This window comes from Salmo trutta, chromosome 4 (assembly GCF_901001165.1).
Source record: "Salmo trutta chromosome 4, fSalTru1.1, whole genome shotgun sequence".
Lineage (NCBI taxonomy): Eukaryota > Metazoa > Chordata > Actinopteri > Salmoniformes > Salmonidae > Salmo > Salmo trutta.
Window position 1 is genome coordinate 2,491,174 of NC_042960.1, and position 19,001 is coordinate 2,510,174.

At 45.9% G+C, this 19,001-nt stretch overlaps 1 protein-coding gene across 1 annotated transcript; it reads right to left on the reverse strand.

Moving 5' to 3' along the window:
• Positions 1-310: 310 nt before the first annotated feature.
• Positions 311-18,342, reverse strand: LOC115191575 (dual specificity testis-specific protein kinase 1-like). The gene is made up of 11 exons (XM_029749365.1): positions 18,184-18,342; positions 16,943-17,627; positions 7,702-7,823; positions 7,146-7,194; positions 6,638-6,784; positions 6,429-6,511; positions 4,690-4,780; positions 3,887-3,970; positions 1,821-1,907; positions 1,085-1,642; positions 311-733 (listed from the first exon to the last, which is right to left on the reverse strand). Exons 2-11 carry the CDS (start codon positions 17,180-17,182, stop codon positions 311-313), a joined length of 1,884 nt encoding a protein of 627 aa, XP_029605225.1. The 5' UTR covers positions 17,183-17,627; positions 18,184-18,342.
• Positions 18,343-19,001: the final 659 nt, after the last annotated feature.

A 19,001-nucleotide genomic window follows, 5' to 3' on the forward strand; every position in this document is an offset into this window, starting at 1 on the left:
AATAACCCACTTCTGGTTTCCTATTCTGCTTCTCCCTCTTACTCCCAAATCAACCACCAGTGTCCCCACCTCCTCACACACACACACACACACACACACACACACACACACACACACACACACACACACACACACACACACACACACACACACACACACACTTCAGGTAGTAGTAGCAATCATCATCATCATCAGTTCCTAATAGTAATAAATATTAATAGCGTCAATAAACAGAACCAGTCAAAGTCTCAGTAATGTCACTGGTGTTGATGTTGTTGTTGGTCAGTCAGCCCACTAGGGGGAGCCCTTCCTAAGACTGTGCCTCCGGTAGGGGCAGCCCAGGCACGCAAGGTGTGGTCGGAGGAGCGAGACCATTCGCCCCGCAACAAAGCAGTCCCTTGGTTGCCGTGGCAGCAGAAGGGTCACTGATGGCCCCCCCGTTGAGGTTCCGGTAGGGTTGTCGGGGCGGAACGCGGCGAGGGGTCGGCACCCCCTTCAGGCACACGGATGGAAAGCTCAGACCAATCAGACAGCAGCCCGGACAGGAAATTACCTCATCTTGATCAGGGGTGGGGCCAGCAGAGGGGCCCGGGATTGCGGCGCGGTAGCCGCTAGCCCTCCAGCCAATCGGACGGCCGACGACCACCATCGCCGAGATGTTGTTGTTGTCCAGACGAGGGAGAGGAGGGAGGGAGGGAGGGGCATTGGAGACTGGGTGGCCCCAGCCGTTAGGCTGCAGAAACAGGGAGGAAGAGGACGAGGCTGGATGTGGTAGACGTCTCCCTGGTGTAGGGACAGCACCCTCTAGTGTGTCAGGAGACTTGCTGCAGTCCATAGGCTCCCCCAGAGAAAAACCTTCCTCGTCTTCCTCTTCCAGAGGATCCAGAGACACCATGTCCAGGTCCAGAGGCAGCCCTGAATCATCTGACATGTACTCCACCATCCCTCCCTTCTCCTTCCTCCTTCCATCCTCCACCATCCCTCCCTTCTCCTTCCTCCTTCCATCCTCCACCATCCCTCCCTTCTCCTTCCTCCTTCCATCCTCCACCATCCCTCCCTTCTCCTTCCTCCTTCCATCCTCCACCATCCCTCCCTTATCCTTCCTCCTTTTATCCTCCACCTCCTCTACCCCCTCCTCTTCCTCCTCTTTCCCCAAGCTTTGCAGGTCGGGGTCCCGGAGGAGGGAGAGGGTTCGTCCCGGCTCGGGGGTGCAAGGAAGGGACTGGCAGCGTCGGGGGGGCCCGCGGAGTAAGAGGTTTCCCCTGAGGGAGGGAGAGGCGCAGGGGTCAGGCTGCTGGGGGAGGGTGAAGGTCAGGGAGATGACAGACTTGCTGGGGGTGTCGTAGAGCTTGATGCGGCCCCCGTTCAGGTCCTGCCGCAGGGAGAAGGGGTTGACCCGGGCCGGGGTGCCGAGTGGGGGCGTCGTTGGGGGAAGCATTTCAGACTGGCTCCATGACAACTGCTGGTCACCGGGGCGACAGAGGGAACTCCGTCGTTGGTAGGGGCTGATGTGGACGGTGGTGGGTTCTGAGGAGAGACAATCACCCAGAGGGATGGTCGTCTTCCTCTCCTCCTCTCCTCTCTCCATCCCCTCCAGCAAGACCACTATCTCAGAGAATGAGGGACGTATCTTTGCATTCATCTGAGAAAGAGGGAGAAACAGTGAGGGGACCAGGAAGAGTGTAAACACTGCCTACTTTTTCGAACGTATGGTTGGTTTTAGGTTGTCAGTCTGTGCATTTACAGTAAGTATGTACACAGTCATGGATGCATGCAATTATTATGAAGTCAGTCAATCTGTCAGGCTGTCTGTATCTTACATTGCAGCAGAGGACTGCAAGGTTGAGGAATGGTGTTGGACAGTCACCAACCAGGTTCTCAAATGCATCCACATCTAGGCCAAAGTCCTGCACACACAGAGGATCATCATCATCTTTTAATGTAGCCGACTACCTGCCAATCAGTTTGTCTGACTAGGTTTAAAAAACATACATGTTGTAGTTCTCCATAATATCCACTAGATGGAGATATACAGTATTGTACACTGATAGAGTTATACTCATTAAAGTGGAACTGACAGCATTTTAGCAACATGAAATCTCATTAAAATCTGTTCATATAGACCCCCCAGGAAGAATATGACATATATTTTTTTGAACATTTCTGACAAGCGAGCACTTAGATATTGTCATTTTTACATTGTCATACATTCTTAGAATATTTGGGAATTACATACTGTATACTAAGTAAGGCATTTGTGAAAATTCTATAGCAATAAATATAGAGTGGAAAAGCAGCCGTGTGTTTGGACAATTAATAGACACTGCAGTAAATACAAAAATAAATACAAAAATCTCGTCCATGACCGGAGTCTCTGCAGTCAGGTGCACCATAGCCAATAAACAACTTCCATAGGGCTTTATGCAAATAGGCCATTTGCCACACTGGCTTGCCATTGTTCACTTTTAACTAACTGGACTGTGTGTTTACAGACAATAGCAACAGCGCGACTTTAGATAATTAAAGCCACAAAATACACCTAAATGGATTTCTGCAAATATGTAAATAACACAGGAGTACTCTTACATTTGGGAACTGTACAGTCCTATTGATTAAACAACCATGAAAATACTATCTCCCTCAGTTATCCACATCAACAAGAACAACAACTAATGTAAGCCAAGAAAGATGAGCCAAAATCGAATGAGGGAACATTAGACAAACCCTCGCAAACTTTTTCAGCTAGTTGACCGTCAAAATTGCTCTGATAAACGATGGGGAATAGTAACTTGCCTGCTCGTCCTTCTGCAGCTTGCCTGCCAATTTGATCAATGTCAAATATATTCCATTGACAAATAGCTACGGGTGCGTTCATAAATTGCCTCCAGTTTGTCAGTGCCACTCTGAGTCGTTCATAAATTCAGAGCGTTGTCAGATTGTCTGTTCGTAAATGTAGACCGCACGATTGACACTGGACATTGGCTGAGGAGTAGGTAGGGTTGATCCGAGTGTTCCTCACAACGGCACCCAAGCTAACTGGCTACAGTTGTCTAAGTTAGCTTGCTAGCTACTTCCAGACACACATAAGAGAACACCTCACTGACCATTCACTGAAACAGTGCATCCCAAATGGATGGAGGCAGCAAACAATATACTAGGTCAGCATTGATTTACAACCTGATAGCAATATTTTTTTGGACTACCAAGATATGCATTGTTGAATTATATAAATTAATTGAACTGCATCCATCAATTCTGCCAACAATACCTTAGTGTACATCATGGAATTATGAGTCAAATAGAACCTCTTTTTAAAACCTCTTATAAAGTTGGTTTTGTAGCATGAACTGGGAATTTGATATGTTTTACTGATATTATGATTGTCTGTTTGTTTCATATCTGCAAAGTAGTGTAATGAAACAGGCAGGGAGCAGGCCTCGAACCGTCGACCTTCTAGCCCAAAGTCGACTGTGCCCCAAAAGCATGCTCAAGCGGCAGAGTCGATATCTGCTCTTATAAACCCAGGGTCGACTCGTTACAGTAGTGAAAACACTGTCAGTTCCACTTTAAACCTCACACGCAGCTGGAACTGCTGCCCTGTACTGCAGTGATTAAATATCCAAGTTTTCCACTGCAGTTACATGTGATAATGTGCAATAAGGACAGGGAGGGCACTTCTTTTCTGGGTCAAAGTGGAAAAAAGTGGTGTTGAAAGGGTTTGGTTTAAGGGTTTGGATTAAGGGTTTACACTGTCAGTTTGTTGTGTGATAGTATGAAAGCCTTGATTTAGGTTTGTGTGATTGTGTAGAAAGGAAAAGCATTGGTTAACTGTGTGCCTGTCATACACTGTGGGGTTGGGTGTGTGTGTGTGTGTGTGTCTGTGTACCTCAGTGCGAGGTAGGAAGTCCGGATCAGCCTCTATCCGGGCGATAATCTCACACAGGATGATTCCATAGGCAAACACATCCACCTAGGGGTCAGAGTCAGCCAATCACATCTGATCAATAACATCTCACTTGAAATATTCACAATAATACATCTTGAAAGAGTCTGGTCATTTGCTAGCAGCAGATATATTAACAAAACCCACTAGACACAACCAGAATAACACAGCAGGGACATGGAACAGTTGTCCTTACAGATTGCATTATAGTATAGTATTACTGCATTATATTACTGTGTTTGCTTCGTCTAATTATGCACCCGGACCAGTGAGATAGCAGCCAGGAAACTGTTTGTTTCCAATGGAAACAAATAAGCCATAGTGGGCAGAACAAGCAATGAGGTGGGCAGAGCCAAGCACGAGCTAGCGAGGTCCCATTGGCTCGTTCTACCATACATTTGCATATTTTCGTTAGGTTACGCCTACTCTGTAGTGCACATGTGGAATAACTCAATTCGCCTTTGCACTCCTTCTAAACAATACAACTCTGGCAAAGGGTTAAGTCTACAAAATCTTGTCCACTCTTTTCGTAACAGATTGTAGTTGTAGATTGTAGTTGTGGGAACATAAAAGTATTGAGATCAAATGTTTCCTCGATGAGTAAATTAGCAGAATGTCGGCCAAATCCTCTGGGCTTCCTCTCATCACCATATTTGTTAGTGACTGAAAATGCCAACCGGATGCTTCACATTTATACATCCGGTGAAATATCTGTATCATTGTTCTATCTGTGCTACTGTTAGTACCTTTTCATCATAGACCTCTCCTCTCAGCACCTCCGGGGCCATCCAATAGGGGGAGCCCACCACGGCCAGAGGCTGCTTATCAGCCCCGTCACTGGAGGAGAGGGAAATAACACATTAATATAGAACACATTTATTTTTCAGGAGAGAAAAACAGAATAGAATGTACAAAGCATTTAACTAACTGATCTAGACTGTAGGCTATATGTGGATTCCTGATGGGAATATGGGGAGCCAGTTGTATAGTCCTCCTGTAATCTGGAGGAACTTTCTCACAGCACTAACCTGTAGTCTGGAATCTTCTCACAGCACTAACCTGTAGTCTGGAATCTTCTCACAGCACTAACCTGTAGTGTGGAATCTTCTCACAACACTAACCTGTAGTCTGGAATCTTCTCACAGCACTAACCTGTAGTCTGGAATCTTCTCACAGCACTAACCTGTAGTCTGGAATCTTCTCACAACACTAACCTGTAGTGTGGAATCTTCTCACAACACTAACCTGTAGTCTGGAATCTTCTCACAGCACTAACCTGTAGTCTGGAATCTTCTCACAGCACTAACCTGTAGTCTGGAATCTTCTCACAGCACTAACCTGTAGTCTGGAATCTTCTCACAGCACTAACCTGTAGTCTGGAATCTTCTCAGAGCACTAACCTGTAGTCTGGAATCTTCTCACAGCACTAACCTGTAGACTGGAATCTTCTCACAGCACTAACCTGTAGTGTGGAATCTTCTCACAACACTAACCTGTAGTCTGGAATCTTCTCACAGCACTAACCTGTAGTCTGGAATCTTCTCATAGCACTAACCTGTAGTCTGGAATCTTCTCACAGCACTAACCTGTAGTCTGGAATCTTCTCACAGCACTAACCTGTAGTCTGGAATCTTCTCACAGCACTAACCTGTAGTCTGGAATCTTCTCAGAGCACTAACCTGTAGTCTGGAATCTTCTCACAGCACTAACCTGTAGACTGGAATCTTCTCACAGCACTAACCTGTAGTCTGGAATCTTCTCACAGCACTAACCTGTAGACTGGAATCTTCTCACGGCACTAACCTGTAGTCTGGAATCTTCTCACAGCACTAACCTGTAGTCTGGAATCTTCTCACGGCACTAACCTGTAGTCTGGAATCTTCTCACAGCACTAACCTGTAGTCTGGAATCTTCTCATGGCACTAACCTGTAGTCTGGAATCTTCTCACAGCACTAACCTGTAGTCTGGAATCTTCTCACGGCACTAACCTGTAGTCTGGAATCTTCTCACAGCACTAACCTGTAGACTGGAATCTTCTCACAGCACTAACCTGTAGTCTGGAATATTCTCACAGCACTAACCTGTAGTCTGGAATCTTCTCACAACACTAACCTGTAGTCTGGAATATTCTCACAGCACTAACCTGTAGTCTGGAATCTTCTCACAACACTAACCTGTAGTCTGGAATCTTCTCACGGCACTAACCTGTAGTCTGGAATCTTCTCATAGCACTAACCTGTAGTCTGGAATCTTCTCACAGCACTAACCTGTAGTCTGGAATCTTCTCACGGCACTAACCTGTAGTCTGGAATCTTCTCACAGCACTAACCTGTAGACTGGAATCTTCTCACAGCACTAACCTGTAGTCTGGAATCTTCTCACAACACTAACCTGTAGTCTGGAATCTTCTCACGGCACTAACCTGTAGTCTGGAATCTTCTCATAGCACTAACCTGTAGTCTGGAATCTTCTCATAGCACTAACCTGTAGACTGGAATCTTCTCTGCCAGACCAAAGTCCCCCACTACTGCAGTGAACACACCATTCTCACAGCGCACCAGACAGTTCTATAAGAGAGAGAGGAGAGAGAGGGCATATGAGTGTGTGTGAAAGATGAAATGGAGGATTAGTGCAAGATGAAGTGAAGTGTTACTGTGCGTCTGTCTGGTCCCCTGTATGCTCCTATCTCCTACCTTGGAAGTGAGGTCTCTGTGGAAGATGCCCTTGCTGTGGAGGTACTGCAGGCCGCAGGCGATGTCCTGAGACAGGCCCATCCTCACCGACCACGACAGATACCTGTCACTGTCCAGCAGCTGCTCCAGGTTACCCCCGTTGATGTACTGTAGGTAACCATGACAACAGCACACACACACAGTTCATGAGATTGAGTCCATTCCAGACACACAGATTCTGTGCATGCCTACACATATTACATGATCATTAACCCTACACGAAATGTATGTGGTTCGTGAGCCATTAAACATTTCCATAGGCATTGTAAGCACCTAATATTCTGTAGAGACCTTAGCCTATATTCTTTGCAGGCCTTTGTAGAATTTTATTTAAATGGAACGCAACCCTCATCTTCATTACTTTTTATGGCCCATGCATGCAGCCTATTCTGTTACCATGGACACTATTGTCTCTGGAAGATAAAATGCAAGGACTCCCTCCAGAGAGACAGAATCAGGATGAGTTTACCTCAGTTAGAGCATGGAGCTGGCCCTCGTGTACACACACTCCCAGGAACCTGAGCAGAGAGGGAGAGGGAAAGCATTCAAAATACACTGAAAACATCCAAAATACATCATCTATACAGCTCAAAATAACTATGTGATTTGAAACCTAGTTTCAATGATTCCAACAATGTCTTAAACTTTGAAGAGAGTTTATGTGTCTGTTCTCTGTCTGATAATGGTTGCAGCAGTTTACTAGCTAGTTTTCTGCCTGTCCGTCTTTCCAGACCATTTCTTTTGTTTTTAGCTAGCCAGCTAATTGACAGCAGTTGTGTTTTTTCCCATGGGTGGAGCTGTTGAGAGTTGATGCAAGTTCTACCCACAGCAAAGGTAGGCTACTACAGACACAAAACAACCACAAAGATCATAATAACTAACCCCTTCCATCTGTGACAACAACACAGTGCTACTACTAAATGGTCTGAGCGAGGGTGACAGGGCAGCTGTGCAATATGCACTGTACATAGCCAAGTGTGTACATTGTGCATGCAGTGTGTGTGTGTGTCTAGCTCTAGACATACCCGAGTATATTGGGGTGGCAGAGCCGGTTCATGAGCTGGACCTCCCTGAGCATGTTGGCCTTATTGCTGGCCAGAGTGTTCATCTTTAGGGCCATCACCTGGCCTGTGATCCTGTGCTGCACCTGCAGGGGGAGACAGAGAGCAGCACTGCTTCAGACAACCATAGAGATTATTATTAAAATAAAAATATTTAACCTTTATTTAGCTAGATAAGTCAGTTAAGAGCAAATTCTTATTTACAATGGCGGCCTACCCCGGCCAAACCCGGACGACGCTGGGCCAACTGTGCACCGCCCTATGGGACTCCCAATCACGGCCAGTTGTGATACAGCCTACATTCGAACCAGGGTGTTTGTAGTGACGCCTCAAGCACTGAGACCGCTGCGCCACTCGTGAACCCCAAGGAGGAGGGCAAGCTGATCCTAGATCTGTGCTTAGGGTTTGAGGAGGGCAAGCTGATCCTAGATCTGTGCTTAGGGTTTGAGGAGGGCAAGCTGATCCTAGATCTGTGCTTAGGGTTTGAGGAGGGCAAGCTGATCCTAGATCTGTGCTTAGGGTTTGAGGAGGGCAAGCTGAGATGGGGTGAAAGAGAGGACTGGGTGGTATTCACTAGAGACAACCATAAAGATGGTGAGAGAGAGGACTGGGTGGTATTCACTAGAGACAACCATAGAGATGGTGAGAGAGGACTGGGTGGTATTCACTAGAGACAACCATAGAGATGGTGAGAGAGGACTGGGTGGTATTCACTAGAGACAACCATAGAGATGAGGTGAGAGAGGACTGGTTGGTATTCACTAGAGACAACCATAAAGATGGTGAGAGAGGACTGGTTGGTATTCACTAGAGACAACCATAGAGATGGTGAGAGAGAGGACTGGGTGGTATTCACTAGAGACAACCATAGAGATGGTGAGAGAGGACTGGGTGGTATTCACTAGAGACAACCATGGAGATGGTGAGAGAGAGGACTGGTTGGTATTCACTAGAGACAACCATGGAGATGGTGAGAGAGAGGACTGGGTGGTATTCACTAGAGACAACCATGGAGATGGTGAGAGAGAGGACTGGGTGGTATTCACTAGAGACAACCATGGAGATGGTGAGAGAGAGGACTGGGTGGTATTCACTAGAGACAACCATAGTTTCACTAGAAACTAAATGACAGAAAGTGGACCGAAACAGGGAGGGACTAACTTGAACTTGGCATTATGAGCAGTATATGAATAGAAAAGGTGTGCAGCAGTAGTTATATAGGATGAGTCTTGACTAGAATACAGTATATAAAGGGGGTAAAACAGTATGGAAACATTATTAAAGTGACCAATGTAAAGTGACCAGTGCAGTTTGTAAGGTGCAGGGTAGAGTACCGGGTGGTAGACGGCTAGTAACAGTGACTAAAGTTCAGGGCAGGGTACTGGGCAGAGGCCAGCTAGTAACAGTGACTAAAGTTCAGGGCAGGGTACTGGGCAGAGACCGGCTAGTGGAGATTATTTAACAGTCTTATGGCCTAGCTTTGTTGCACCTGTACTGTTGTCACCTTCTAGATGGAAGCGGGGTGAACAGGCTGAGGTCCTTGATTATGTTCATGGCCTTCCTGTGACACCGGTGCTGTAGATGTCCTGGAGGGCAGGCAGTGTGTCTTCTTCACCACGCTCTCTATGTGAAGGGACAATTTTTTTATATGTCTTTAAAAATAAAAAAATAAAATGTAATCGTTTTTTTAATTTATTTTTTATTTTATAGTATCCAAATTGGTAGTTAGTCTTGTCCCATTGCTGCAACTCCCAAACGGACTAAGGAGAGGCGAAGGTCGAGAGCCGTGTGTCCTCCGAAAAACAACCCACGCACTGCTTCTTGACACAACGCTCGCTTAACCCGGAGGCCAGCCGCACCAATGTGTCGGAGGAAACACTGTACACTTGGCGACCGTGTCAGCGTGCATTGCGCCCGGCAAGCCACAGGAATCGATAGCGCGCGACGGGGCAAGAACATCCCTGCCGGCCAAACCTTCCCCTAACCCGGACGACAATGGGACAAATGGGTCTCCCGGTTGCGGCCAGCAGCTACAGAGCCTGGACTCTAACCAGGATCTCTAGTGGCACAGTTAGCACTGCGATGCAGTGCCTTAGACCACTGCACCACTCGGGAGGCCAAGGGACCATTTTTAAGGTTGTCAGTGATGTGCATGCCGAGGAACTTGAAGCTTTTGCCCCTCTCCACTGTGGCCCCGTCGATGTGGATGGGGGCGTGCTCACTCTGCTGTCTTCTCAGCGTTTTGTTGACGTTGAGGGAGAGGTTATTTTCTTGGCACCACTCTGCCAGGGCCCTCACCTCCTTCCTGTAGGCTGTCTCATCATCATTGGTAATCAGGCTTACCTCTGTAGTGTCGTCAGCAAACTTGATGATTGAGTTGAAGACTTGCATGGCCACGCAGTCATAGGTGAACAGGGGGTACAGAAGGGGGCTGACCAAACACCCCTGTGTGGCCACCGTGTTGAGGATCAGCGTGGCGGAGGGGTTGTAGCTTATCTATACCACTTGGGGTCGGCCTGTCAGGAAGTCCAGGACTCAGTTGCACTGGGAGGGGCTGAGACCCAGGGCCCTCAGCTTAGTGATGAGCTTGGAGGGTACTATGGTATTCTTACATACAGTTGAAGTCAGAAGTTTACATACACCTTAGCCAAATACATTTAAACTCAGTTTTTCACAATTCCTGACATTTAATCCTAGTAAAAATTCCCTGTCTTAGGCCAGTTAGGATCACCACTTTATTTTAAGAATGTGAAATGTCAGAATAATAGCAGAGAGAAATATTTATTTCAGCTTTTATATCTTTCATCACATTCCCAGTGGGTCAGAAGTTTACATACACTCAATTAGTATTTGTTAGCATTGCTTTTAAAAATTTTAACGTGGGTCAAACGTTTCAGGTAGCCTTCCACAACCTTCCCACAATAAGTTGGGTGAAATTTGGCCCGTTCCTCCTGACAGAGCTGGTGTAACTGAGTCAGGTTTGTAGGCCTCCTCGCTCGCACACACTTTTTCAGTTCTGCCCACAAATTTTCTATAAGATTGAGGTCAGGGCTTTGTGATGCCCACTCTAATAGCTTGACATTGTTGTCCTTAAGCCATTTTTCCACAACTTTGGAATTATGCTTGGGGTCATTGTCCATTTGGAAGACCCATTTGCGACCAAGCTTTAACTTAGGTTTAGGGTTACAGTTACATGCTAAGGTTCTGGAAAATAGGATTGTGAATGGAAATTAATTTTAGGTCCCCGAGAGGATAGAAGAACATATCGTGCGTGTGTGTGTGTATTTAATAGCCGCTCCGCACTAATAGGCTTTCTGGATTTCCCATCACCCCTCTTGATCTGCACAAATCCAGGGTACCGTCACTGTGACATCACAACATAGACAAGACAGTCTCAGCCTCTTAAATCTCACACACACACACAGACTACAGTATACACACAGACTACAGTATACACACACAGACTACAGTATACACACACAGACTACAGTATACACACCCCCTCCAAACACACACCCTCAAACACTTTCAAGCAATACCACACCAGTCAACTCTTAAAATGTAAACCAATATGACGTGGGACTAAAACACTGGCTGTAAAACTATTTCCATTGCAAAGACCAATGCAAAACACTGTCAGCTTTAGTATCATTGACCTGTATTCTAATCAATCAGGATCATGTAGGGTGAATGAGGCAAGAACAGGATGTTGACAAGCTAATCAAATGATTTGTGAATATTAACTATTGACGGCATGAGCGTTGTGTCATTGATCGAGACAGAGAGATGGGGATTAAATCATGGGCCTAATTTACATGAAGCCACTCCTGTGATGCATATGTCAAGTTGAGAATCAGGTCTAGTGAACAGAATCAGGTCTAGTGAACAGAATCAGGTCTAGTGAACAGCATTAAACATAGTATTCCTCCCAAATATCACGCCATTCCAATCCCTGTATAGTGCACTACTTTCTGCTGAAAGAAATCAACGAACACAAAATGCTAATCCACCAAGACTGTTTCCACTGCCGCTTTCCAATTGAGCCTCAGGGAAAAACTAAAGGGACGTGGCTGACCAGCAAACCAATGTTGACTCGTTAAAATAGGGTTAGGGTTAAGTGTTGGTTAAGGTTAGGAATAACATTCAGATATTGGCTAGTTGGGCTGTCAATGGGATGTTGGTCAGAGAAGTCCCTCTAGCATGCCTCAGTGGAGGGCGTAAACATTTGAAAGAGCCAATCGTGTCAGCCTTGGCATATTTGAATTCTATTGTCGTTGATGTCTGTTATCAGGAAGTTGCCCCACACCATGCATGAGGTCATAATATATATTTAACCTTTTAAATGTTTCATCTCCAAGTTCAGTTTTATGACTAACTGAATAAACACTTCCCACTCTGACAGCATGATGATAACACCCTTCAGAAGCAAAGTACAACCTTAACATACTGGGAGGTGCGCACACACACACACACACGTGTAGAAAATAAACACCCCAGTTCCACCCATAGGGGATGTGACTAACTTATAGAGGAAGGAAATCAAGGCTCTGATCCAAGACAAACTGAAGTGTGCAAACAAATGAAAGGTTGGACTGTATTTGCAGACCCACCTAACTAGGGAGAGAGAGAGAGAGAGAGAGAGAGAGAGAGAGAGAGGTTCAGACCCACCTAACTAGGGAGAGAGAGAGAGAGAGAGAGAGAGAGAGAGAGAGAGAGAGAGAGAGAGAGAGCGAGAGAGAGAGAGGTTCAGACCCACCTAACTAGGGAGAGAGAGAGAGAGAGGTTCAGACCCACCTAACTAGGGAGAGAGAGAGAGAGAGAGAGAGAGGTTCAGACCCACCTAACGAGAGAGAAAGAGAGAGGGAGGTTCAGATGCAGATTTGTACATTGATGTTGTGTATCAGTAATGTACTGTATCTTGGCCCAGTGAACACATTGATGTTGTGTATCAGTAATGTACTGTATCTTGGCCCAGTGAACACATTGAAGCTGTGTATCAGTAATGTACTGTATCTTGGCCCAGTGAACACATTGATGTTGTGTATCAGTAATGTACTGTATATTGGCCCAGTGAACACATTGATGTTGTGTATCAGTAATGCACTGTATCTTGGCCCAGTGAACACATTGATGTTGTGTATCAGTAATGTACTGTATCTTGGCCCAGTGAACACATTGATGTTGTGTATCAGTAATGTACTGTATCTTGGCCCAGTGAACACATTGATGTTGTGTATCAGTAATGTACTGTATCTTGCCCCAGTGAACACATTGATGTTGTGTATCAGTAATGTACTGTATCTTGGCCCAGTGAACACATTGATGTTGTGTATCAGTAATGTACTGTATCTTGGCCCAGTGAACACATTGACTGTCATGTTAATAGTCTGTGGTGGGAGACATAACAACATGGGCATTTATACAGCAGCCACTGACCTTGAGGTTTGAAAACAAACACACACACACACACACGTCCCCACACACTGATGTGCTCACCATCACACCTTCAGTCCACAGTGAAGTTATAGTTTAAATTGAAGATGCACACACTGTAAACACACACACCGTAAACACACCGTAAACACAAACACACAGGCTGTGATGGCCTGAGAGGTAATCAGCTTAGTGTGAGCAGTGAGCGCGACCTGTTCTCCTGTAATCATACAGTCCTCTCCTCCTCTCTGGCAGGGCAGGGGCACAGTACCACTGAGACACACACCTCTCTGGCAGGGCAGGGGCACAGTGCCACTGAGACACACACCTCTCTGGCAGGGCAGGGGCACAGTGCCACTGAGACACACACCTCTCTGGCAGGGCACAGTGCCACTGAGACACACACCTCTCTGGCAGGGCAGAGGCACAGTGCCACTGAGACACACACCTCTCTGGCAGGGCAGGGGCACAGTGCCACTGAGACACACACCTCTCTGGCAGGGCACAGTGCCACTGAGACACACACCTCTCTGGCAGGGCAGAGGCACAGTGCCACTGAGACACACACCTCTCTGGCAGGGCAGGGGCACAGTGCCACTGAGACACACACCTCTCTGGCAGGGCAGGGGCACAGTGCCACTGAGACACACACCTCTCTGGCAGGGCACAGTGCCACTGAGACACACACCTCTCTGGCAGGGCACAGTGCCACTGAGACACACACCTCTCTGGCAGGGCACAGTGCCACTGAGACACACACCTCTCTGGCAGGGCACAGTGCCACTGAGACACACACCTCTCTGGCAGGGCACAATGCCACTGAGACACACACCTCTCTGGCAGGGCACAGTGCCACTGAGACACACACCTCTCTGGCAGGGCACAGTGCCACTGAGACACACACCTCTCTGGCAGGGCACAATGCCACTGAGACACACACCTCTCTGGCAGGGGCACAGTGCCACTGAGACACACACCTCTCTGGCAGGGCACAGTGCCACTGAGACACACACCTCTCTGGCAGGGCACAGTGCCACTGAGACACACACCTCTCTGGCAGGGCACAGTGCCACTGAGACACACACCTCTCTGGCAGGGCACAGTGCCACTGAGACACACACCTCTCTGGCAGGGCACAATGCCACTGAGACACACACCTCTCTGGCAGGGCACAGTGCCACTGAGACACACACCTCTCTGGCAGGAGAGATTCCCACCTCTTTCACCATGTCGAAACCTTTTGTTAGTGTATACGAACCGGTCACTAAGAAGTAGGCTAGATCCCTGCCCAACAATGGACTAAAGAGAATAACCTTACTCCTTATAGTCCAAGGACCTTACATGTTCTATTTAGAGGGATATTGGCTCTGTCAGCCAAAACAGCCAAATAATCCATCTTAACATGAATCGATTCTCAGTTGTCGTACGATTCTAGAAACGTAAAGCTCTCTACTTTCATTTCACATCAACATTATTTCACAAATGCAAAATACACACTTACTGTACACTGTTTTTAACACAGTTGCAGCCGACAGTATTTTTCAGTGACAACACGTTTGTGGCGTCTGTTTTCCATTTACACTGGTGTTCGGAGACTGCTAATTAGCACAGGCAGTGCACTCAGTCTTCTGTCTGTTTTCGGTAAACAAGCGCTGTACCATGGAGATATGTCCGTGTGGGAACCCTAACCGTATAAAATGTCACTTTTTAGCATAGAAATGTGAGTTATAGATTTGTCACCACATTGAGCGCAAGTCTAAAAAGCAGTAGATATGTTCTATGTGTGCTAATTCTATGCTTCCCGTTCTTAAGTTTCGCTTTTGCATCTTTTACTTTCGGTTTTGAACACCAACTTCAAACAGCTGACTATACAATATTTTTGGTTATTGAAAAGATATTTCACAGCGGTTTGGATGGTACAATGATTCTCTATACTCGAGTGCTTTAATGTTCAGACCAAGCCGCACGGCTCTTAAAAACTGTTGGGGCTAGGGGGCAGTATTTGCACGGCCGGATAAAAAAACGTACCCGATTTAAACTGGTTACTACTCTTGCCCAGAAACGAGAATATGCATAAATAGTAGATTTGGATAGAAAACACTCTAAAGTTTCTAAAACTGTTTGAATGGTATCTGTGAGTATAACAGAACTCATATGGCAGGCCAATTTGTTGTCCTTCTGTTGCATCTCTATCGAAAATACAGCATCTGTGCTGTAACGTGACACTTTCTAAGGCTCCCATTGGCTCTCTAAAGCCGCCAGAAAGTGGAATGGGGTGTCTGCTGTCTCTGGGCAAAGTACAACAGCTCTGTTTGCGAGTGGTCAGCCTGGGGACAGTGAGACTGAGATGCGCATTCACGAGAATTCTCAATTTTTTTCTTTCATCCTTTGAATGAATACAACGTTGCCCGGTTGGAATATTATCGCTATTTTACGAGAAAAATAGCATAAAAATTGATTAAAACAGCGTTTGACATGCTTCTAAGTACGGTAATGGAATATTTTGAATTTTTTTGTCACGAATTGCGCTCGCGCGTCACCCTTCGGATAGTGACCTGGACGCACGAACAAAACGGAGCTATTTGAATATAACTATGGATTATTTGGAACCAAAACAACATTTGTTGTTGAAGTAGAAGTCCTGGGAGTGCATTCTGACAAAGAACAGCAAAGGTAATCCAATCTTTCTAATAGTAATTCTGAGTTTAGTGAGTCCCAAACTTGGTGGGTGTCAAAATAGCTAGCCGTGATGGCCGAGCTATGTACTCAGAATATTGCAAAATGTGCGTTCGCCGAAAAGCTATTTTAAAATTTGACACCGAGATTGCATAAAGGAGTTCTGTATCTATAATTCTTAAAATAATTGTTATGTATTTTGTGAACGTTTATCATGAGTAATTTAGTAAATTCACCGGAGGTTTTCGGTGGGTATGCTAGTTCTGAACATCACATGCTAATGTAAAAAGCTGGTTTTTGATATAAATATGAACTTGATTGAACAAAACATGCATGTATTGTATAACATAATGTCCTAGTGTCATCTGATGAAGATCATCAAAGGTTAGTGCTGCATTTAGCTGTGGTTTTGGTTTTTGTGACATATATGCTAGCTTTGAAAATGGCTGTGTGATTATTTTTGGCAGGGTACTCTCCTGACATAATCTAATGTTTTGCTTTCGCTGTAAAGCCTTTTTGAAATCGGACAATGTGGTTAGATTAACGAGAGTCTTGTCTTTAAAATGGTGTAAAATAGTCATGAGAAATTGCGCCACGCGATTCCACTGGCTGTTGACTAGGGTGGGACGCTTAAACTCCCCCTACAGAAGACGCCTTCCTCCAATTACTTATGTGTAATTTAATGAAACGGAGAGTCATGAGCAAGGACTAACTTGATCCTAGCAGCTGTACTAATGAGATGTGTCTCTCAGGGGGGTCATAGGGTGGTCTGTCATCTATACTGAGAATAACAAGGTTGTGATGTCTGCTGTCAACAGTCCTACACATATTTTCCTGTGTGTGACCTATAGACCTGTATATTATGATGAACCTTGTGTAGCAAGCTGGACTTGAGGAGGTGATGCCCTTGCTCAAAGGTTGGGCACACTCCTACTTTCTGTGCCATCAAGGTTCAGACCTCATGGATCATGGCAGAAGTAGTAGTATGCTGCACATATATACAAGGAGCCTATACATAGTTTTTTAAGCATTGCAATATAATAATATACAGTGATGAATTAACTGGTTTTGTTAATAACTTGCATTGAAGACTCACCTTGAAGACCTCTGAAAAGAACCCTGACCCGATCTTCTCACAGACGAAGTCATCGATGCGCGCCAGGCTGGAAACGGCGCTCCGCAGTGCCCGGTACGACGAGGGCCTGATCCGATTGGGCGCGTGAATACCGTGCAGCAGGGGCTCGGCAGCAACCTCCGCGTCGCTACTTTCGTCGTGCTCCATCACAGCAGCGCTTTCACAGAGAGACACTTGCACGTTTAAACCGCAGTCCGGCATCCACGCGCGGTTCCCATCGCCTCGGAATGACAAATGTCCTCCCTCGTGCGAGGGGATTAATTGGTTGTTGAAGCCCCGGTAGAGTCCCCGTGTCGGATGTTAAGGTCCTGATAAATCAATCGGGAAAATGAAAAGGCTTTCCCTTCTCCTCACTAGATCAGCATCGCCATCACCTCTTGTCTCCCTCCCTTTCTACTCATTCAGTCCTCATGCGGAATCCAGCGTTCGGTGCGTGAGGAGGCTTGGTTCACTTCGTCATCCCGTTAACGGGTGATGCAGGCACTGAACAGTACTGTCCTCGCTGCTGACGGTGGAGGAAGGAGGCGGAGGTGCATACAGCCGGTTTCTTCTCCTATAGCCAGCCTATCACAATGTCTCAGTCGATGCAGGCTCGTCCTAGCCGCGATGGAACCTATTGCTGCATGCAGAAATACCACAGCTGTCACTGTCAGGGAGAGAAGGAAGTCGTTTAAGAACAGCCTATTCGTTATAGTTCATCCAAGTCAACAGGAAAACCTTCAACTATAGTCAGCCATTCCCCCTCTTGTTAATTTTTCTATCGCAATATTTCAGCACCACCTCATTGCAATAGCTTATTCTGAATCTGATAGGCTACAATGAATCAACACTAGCTACATTGTAGCCCTATCATTAATCCCGATCCTACGGGGTGTTTATAGGATCCAATGTTGGTGTCGCTGAGGCAGACGGCCGCTACTAAAGCACCTTGTGTGGCGATAAGCCATGCCCTCAGCTGCTCGCTCCTCTACACTTGACAAATAGAGCTGGTGAATTAAGCTGACTGACATAAACAGCGAAAATATAAATTGCTGCAAGACAGATCATCAAAACAAAACGAGCTTGATTGCACTTTCCCTCAGACACTGTAGTGTTAATAATGGAAGAGCTCGCTCAGAATACAACCTTAAATTCATTACCGGGGGATTTCTGCCTGCATGATTTATGTAATGGCCGAATAAGCCGGATATCCAACGGTTTACCTGTCTTTGCAAAGCAGTATCGGATGATGTCGGAATTGTGTTTGCTTCTCGGTCAAAACAGTCACAATAAAATAATCGATCGTTACAATAACTGCAGATGGTCTATCAACGGTAAACGTGGATTTCGATCCGTTTCTTGGTCTGATCCCCGGTGCCGTCGATCTCTCCACCATAATAATGTTCTCTTGAAGCGCTTCTAAACGAGCTCTCTGATTGGACGAGACACGGGGCGGGGCCTGAGAGAAAATAACGTGAAGCGGAAGTGTCACTGCTCTACCACTTTTTCTCTTTCTAATATTGTATTATTCTGTTACACGGTGCCACTGATGCTTTTACTGGACACGCTGGAACTTGAAGCAATGGTGCCCCTCGTTGAAAACCCTGATGATGAGCTCAAACTACTGCAGATATTCAAACATATGGTCAGGTTAAAGATTCTGGAAATAAATATGTTTCTAAGCAAATTCATACTATTTTGACATTAAAGCAAGTAACAGAATTTGCAAGTTCATTTGAATAAAACATTTTATTGCATATTTAACTGTTGGGATGTCAGTGGACATTATCCATTCAAAACAATGCGCTTTTGTATAGGCTGCATTTTTCCTTATTTTGGCACATAAAAACCTTAGGCTACAGGACAAAATAAAAGCACCATAGTTTCCACCAGGATGCAAAACATTAGCTCACTGACCATGACAAATTCCCCAGACCATCCACATCAGTTTGTAATGAGCACATGAAAGTCTGACAGCTCAAAGTGAAGATAATTCTAATGCCGCGTTCATAACAACTGGGAACTCGGAAAATATACGAGG